The sequence below is a fragment of the Frieseomelitta varia genome, unplaced genomic scaffold (genome assembly GCF_011392965.1).
Source record: "Frieseomelitta varia isolate USP_RPSP 00005682 unplaced genomic scaffold, Fvar_1.2 scaffold_464, whole genome shotgun sequence".
NCBI classification, from domain to species: Eukaryota; Metazoa; Arthropoda; class Insecta; order Hymenoptera; family Apidae; genus Frieseomelitta; species Frieseomelitta varia.
In genome coordinates, this window is record NW_025110217.1 from 265,389 (window position 1) to 272,113 (window position 6,725).

Genomic DNA, 6,725 nt, shown 5'->3' on the forward strand with positions numbered 1-6,725 from the left:
CTAATAGATATCCTATAGACAGAATTTAACGAAACTCCTGGGCAAAACTTGACATTTAGATATACGCTGACATAACCTATAAATATACTGACATTTATCATATTAAATTATAGATTTATTATATTATAGATGAGATTTATTATATCAAATTATAGATTTATTATATTACAGATGACATTTGTTATATTAAATTATATTGTAGATTAAAATTGTATTAACTTTTAAACGAAATAAAAGTTTGTACAGTCATCAAGAAACGACGTTACTTGTGGATACCCCTAATTGATATCGAATTTAACGAAACTCCCTAACGAAAAACTTTCATCTATAATGTTAACGCTTAATAATTATTCGATAATTCGTGTCGTTGATTGAAAATTAATTTGCAGACGTCTCTGTCTCTAATATATATACAGGGTGCACCAAAAGTTTCTTACCACCTATTTTTTCGAATAAAACATCAACATGCAAGGAGAAACTAATTTTATAAAACTTCAAAATTTTTTAATTCGTAAAAGACGTGTAATAAAGAAATTACGGATTCATTCCAGTAGGAAGCGACATTTGGCCCGCTACATCCCTATGTAACTCGAAATATTTAATCAAAATTAATTCCTGCATCTCGTTATCTCCTATTTATTTATCTTTCGATTTGCCACTATGAAATTAAAATGGTCGAGTCGGCCATTAATTTCGATTAATTCCGACTTCTTTACGTTGATTTGCAATGTCGCAATGCCGCAAACGCGTGTTCCCGTGGTATTTGCGTTTCGCGGACTGAATTATTCCGATTCATTGCGCGCAACGTGAACGTGAATTGTAAACTCGTCCCGGAAGTTTACGAAAATTCTGCATTCGACACGTGGACATGTGACACGCACGTGGCCCCCATTGTAGACAAGCGATTCCGGATTTTCCCACCGTTTCCCAAACTGCGCTTTCATCGAGTGCCACGTTCCCTCCGAACTCTCCGGCTCGACGAGACCGTTTTTACCGTTAATTGCTCGTTATTATGTAAAATTCCCCGAAAGACACATAAGAATAAAGATAAAAATTAAAATTGATTGATATTGAAATTCACCTGAAAACTGAAGCGAAAATAAAGGTAAAGTAAGATTAAAGCCGATCACTGCACGCCCCGTTTTGCAAGTGCGCGCCGCTTCTTTATATTTATTACATCATTATGAGTGGTTTACCAGTGAAGGAGAAGAGCGTAATTGTTGGTTACTCGGGCGTAACGTTCTCATTGGCGATTTCGATGCGTCGCGGACCTCTTTGTCGTAAAGAGGAACAAATTCAACGAGATTGCCAATGTTGACTGGCCGGTTGGTACCGTATTTAGTATTCGGTGACTTAATATTCCGCTCCCGTCCCTTAAAAATGGTCCTGACCGGCTCGTCACCGGATGAATAAGAAACTGGACTCTTCTGAGATCTCTCTTACCATCTTTTTCTCTTCGGCGAACCGTTCCACGAAAACGTATGCGAGTTGTTTTTCGGGCTTGGTATTTAAGTTACGAGAGAATTCTCTGCGCAAAGTTTTTGCTGTTATCATCGTTTTCATCTACCCCTGGTAACGTTTCTATCAATTGAAATCGTATCGAAGAATCCTCAAAATCTGGTGAATATATTTTCTTAATGTATATTGTTTCTGACGCAGCTAGTTTTCGGATCCGTTTGATTCATTTAATCTGAAAACCATTCGAAGAACGAGCACTTTTACTTTCAGCAGACTGACGACGATAAAGAAATTTCAAGAGACGATTCTTTCGTTTCGACAAAATTTTTATCAGCAAGTGAAGTACTTGTTCCTGTTTTCTCTTTTTTCTTTGGGGGAGGGGGCTATCGTTGCTTGCCCCCACAGGAAATTATTTCACGCCGTGTTTTTTCTTTTCTTTTCACACTTTTCGAACAACTTCTTCGCGCTATTGGCTATCGATGAAACATGCATCAGCAGTTACGATGTAATTAAATGTTACAATTATCAGAAATTACCGCAATTAACATTGTAGATTGCAAATCATTAGAAATGCTTTCGTTGCCACGCACGTGGAGATATCATTTCGCTTTAAAAATAAACTTCAACCTGAAACGAAAATCTAACGCGAGCTACAACAGAAGAGAACACTAATTCGTTGAATGATTTTTCTTGAAAGAACGAGTGTACTGTTTTCAGACAATTCTTTTTTTTTTTTTTTTTTCGTTCATTACACTTTCTTGGGGAAAAGGACCGAAAACTCTCCAAGGTCAGCTAATTGACTGATATCTGATAGCCTTCGCTCTTGCTATAGCGGGCTCAGAATGGGAGAGAATTTTGAATCGACCTCTTAATGCGCTGGAATCACGTGCCACGCACGTCGAGAATATTTTGTCCGAAATTGCAACATTTTCTCAGTTTCAAGCATATTTAAATGTAAACCAGGCAAAAACAAATGATAAGTTTACTACTTTTTCATAATTTCTATCCAGTAATATCGTACCGACGAGTTCGAAAGAGAAAGAAATCGACAAATTATTGTATACGGTTCGGTCACTCGTTATGGTCCGCGCGCACCAGTTGCAAGGCGCAAGGCGTTAAATTTAGTTATTTAATTAATTTGGTTATTCTTTAAATATCGTGTAAACACGAAGAACAAAGCAGTGTTGATTTCTTTTGCAGCATTAAATTTAGTTACTTAATTAATTTAGTTATTCTTTAAATATCGTGTGAATACAAAGACAAGATAGCGTTGATTTCTTTTGCATGAATTATCATATATTTGCATAAATGTGTCCTTACTCGTTATATTAACAAATAACTTCGCCTCGAAACTTCTCTTGCCGAAGAAAAATTGCAAAAACCATCTGGCCCGAAAATTTTGAACGCCACTGTATACATCTTGTATTATATCAAGTGTAACATCAATGGCAATGGTATTTGTTGAAAGATTAAGATAAGATGTGACTATGTCGATCGGTCCTACAAAAGTTGATCATCTACCATTCCTATCCACACATTCAAAGAAAACCAATGTTGAAAATTTGTCTCATTAATTGCTTTATGGAAGGATTGTCTTTCGCACCCGTGCATGATTATTCTGAAAATTCACGATGCCACTTCTTGTGAAAGCAGCAAAACAAAAAAGAATGGTTTATAACTTTGAGACTATTCATTTTTCGACCCGTGTTTGTTAGGACTTTTTTGTTACAAGAACTTTGAAACTTTTAATTTGTCGACCCGTGTTTATTAGGACTTTTTTAATTACAAGGACTGATTTACTATAAGGACTTTATTATTTATTAGGCGAGTACTATCTAATTTAGAGGTTGGGTTAGGTTTACGTTTTTCTCTATCCATAATGTTGTCTAATTAGCTATGACTAGAAATTCTTTCAAATTTTCGTCCGCTGATACGGACGGAGTTCAAAAGAAAAAGAAAGCGACGAATTACTGTATATATATATGGTTCGGTCACTCGTTATGGTCCGCGCAAGGGATTAAAACCAAGAAAACCGGTAGCCCATCAATCAGTCGGTGAAGTATTATTATTACCCTTTGCTATGCCACAGTTCACTCACAATCAACTCGTCTGCAGTAAAAGAAACATTCGTATTCCCATATTTATCGCGTTATTCTTTACTTTCCTTTAACGAGCACCTGCCCCACGTGCCGTAGCGCGGAATATAATATTATTACACGAAACAGCTAAGAAAAAAAAAGAAGAAGAAGAAGAAGAAGAAGAAAAAAAAAAAAAGAAACTCACCGAGCATCTTGAGCACTCTTCTCGAAGACCTTCCAGGATGGTGTTTACAGCTGCCAGCTTTCCCCTTGCCGCTGCTCTTCTTCATCATGTTCGACTTCCTCAGCTTCAGCCCGATCAGCACGTACAACACGGTGATGAGGCTCATCGGTATGACGAAGAACAAAAACGTGGACAGCTCGAACGAGTGTTGTATAAGAACTTTCTTCACGGTGCACATCAACATGTCAGGGTTCGCCTGGTGTTGTATCAGGCCGAATTGCAACGCCTGCGGCAACGCGTACGACAACGCCACCAGCCATATCACCAGGATCAGTTTCACCGCTCTGGTCAGCTTCGACATCGTCTGCGAGAGGAACGGATGACATATGGCCAGGTATCGTTCGACGGTGAACGCGGTGATGGTGAGCACCGAGGCGTTGGTCGACGTCTCCGCGGCCAGGCCGCGAATTATGCAGAACACCTCGCCGAACACGTACGGGTACTTGCACCAGACGAGGTAGATCTCCGCTGGAAGACCGGAGGCCAACAGCAACAGGTCTGACACCGCCAGGCTGAACAGATAATAGTTGGTGGCTGTGTGCATCGACTTGTTGCGCGCGATCACGATGCACGTGCTGATGTTGCCGACGATGCCTGCCACGAAGATCGACAGGTAGACAACCGTCACGGGGACCACGATGTAGAGCGAGTCCCTGCGCGAGATCTTGGGGAACAGCTTCTCATCGAGGACGATGCTGCCGTTGTTGAGAGTTGCGGTCAAGTTTTGGAGATAGCTCGTCGGATTCTCCATATTGCGGCGGACTGACGGACATTTACCCTCGACGACGACGTTTCCAACGATCTCAGACGATTGATCTCGCAAGTCCCAGGAATTCGGAGGCTCGTCTCGGCCGCATGCCTGCTCCTCACTCGAGAGTCGATCGATGAAAGTGAAATCGCCGGCCTTGCGATAAAACACGAGGAATTGCTAGGAATTTTAGGAAGCTCCGACGAGCGGGAGCAAAAATAAAGATGATGCTCGTTGAATCGAAATCCGAGACTAGAGACAGAGACCGGTTGTTTTCCTTGAATCGACTGCAATTTAATTCCGTGTGTTTTCTCTCTCTCTCTCTCTCTGTCTCTTGGTTCCTCGAGAACCTTATGTTTCGTTTAACGAAGATTGAAGTTTCAGGTGCTTCATTCCGAACTCTTTCGAAGTGCTTCGTACCCTTTCGCTTTGATCTCGACTCGAAAATTTTCTCCAGTTTCCTTCTAAGCTAATTGTCACTTGGATTGGAACCTCTTTCGATCAAGCAGCTCCATCGTTGCTCTCATATTCACGCTCCTTTTTCTGTTGTTTTTTAACTCGCGACAGTTGGAAACCTCGACGACTACTTTCCTCGACTTTGACAAACTTGGTTCGAACCACCGTGGATCATCCGTTTGCCATTGGAAGTTTCGAAACTTCGATCGTTTTCAGTCTCCTTGCAGTTTCAAACGTCGAACACTGGGAGAGACTGTGAATTAATCCGCGGGAAACGACAAACCGGCACGAATGCCGCGCGAATCACGACTGCGTTAGCCCTTGTCACGACAACGACGAACGACGCCAGACATCGGCGCTTCTGCGCACCTCCGATCGGCGGAAGCGTCTTCGTGGCTTCCCTCGTTTCTCTCGCTCTTCTTTTTTTTTCCCCACCGTTCTTACCTCCGACCGTCCACTGTGTTCTTTTGTTTTCGCCCGATCGTTCGTATCCGTCCCTTCCTCTCCCCCTACCCCGAAGAAGACGATCTCTCGCATTTATCCTTCGTCCTTGTTCTCGCCCCTCGAACACTGCAGTTTCTCTCCATTCCGTTCAGAAGATTCAGCCGAGCTTGTCGCATAAGTGTCAAATAAATCGTCGAGATCTTGTCGAGTTTGAAGCGAACGAAGCTCGCCATGATTGGTTCCTATCGTTCGTTCGCCGGGTGAAAGGGGTGGAGGACACCCCCTGGTTTCTTTCCTCTTTTTCGAAAGGAATTTTGCATTGGACGGCGATACGCAGGTCGTTTCGTGACAAGATATAAGTCGACGACAACGATACATGGAAACGTTGATACGTGGAGACTAAAATATTGAGTTATTTTTCAAACTGATAATTTTCGATGATAGTAGACACTTTTTTTCTGTTTTTTTTTTTTTTTAATGAAACGAAGTCTAAAGAACCTATTAATGATGTAAAATGAAAAATTATATAAATTATATTAAACATAATTTTATTTAATTAATATATTAATTAATATATTAAATAAAATTACTAAATAAAATTATATTTAATTATATTGAATTATATCAAATAAATTAACTAAATGATATAAAATGATAGTGAGTGAAATTTACCGATTGATTCTATCGTTCTTTTAGGGTGAAAAACACCCTTCCTCGTGGAAGCTAAAATTTTCAAACTGATAATTTTTAATGATAGTAGACATTTTTTTTAATGAAACGAAGTTTGAAGAACCCATTAATTGTGTAGAATGAAAAATTATATAAATTATATTTAATTATATTTTATTAATATATCAATTAAATAAAACTATATTTAACTTTTTAAATTATATTAAATAAATTAAATGATATAAAATGATAGTGAGTAAAATTTACCGATTGAATTATATTTAATTATATTAAATTATATCAAATAAATTAACTAAATGATATAAAATGATAGTGAATGAAATTTACCGACTGATTCTATCGTTCTTTTGGGGTGAAAAACACCCTTCCTCGTGGAAGCTAAAATTTTGAAACTGATAATGATAGTAGACATTCTTTTTTTCTTTTTTTTTTTTTAAGAAACGAAGTTTGAACAACCTATTAATGATATAGAATAGTGATGATAATAATAATATAGAAAGTAAACCTTAATGATATAAAATCGGTTCTATCGTTCTTTTGGGGAAGAAAGTGGTGAAAAACATCTCTTCTCGTTTCTTTCTTCCTTCCGGAAAGAAGTTTGCATTAG

General features: G+C 38.9%; 1 protein-coding gene across 1 annotated transcript in view; it reads right to left on the minus strand.

Moving 5' to 3' along the window:
* The window catches only part of LOC122532712 (pyrokinin-1 receptor-like), a 13,594-nt gene extending 8,236 nt beyond the window's left edge, over positions 1–5,358 (minus strand). The window contains exon 1 of the mRNA XM_043661734.1: positions 3,742–5,358. Within this exon, the coding sequence (XP_043517669.1) occupies positions 3,742–4,531 (790 nt within the window). The 5' untranslated portion in view covers positions 4,532–5,358. The remainder of the gene's footprint in view (positions 1–3,741) is intronic.
* Between the last annotated feature and the right edge of the window lie 1,367 nt (positions 5,359–6,725).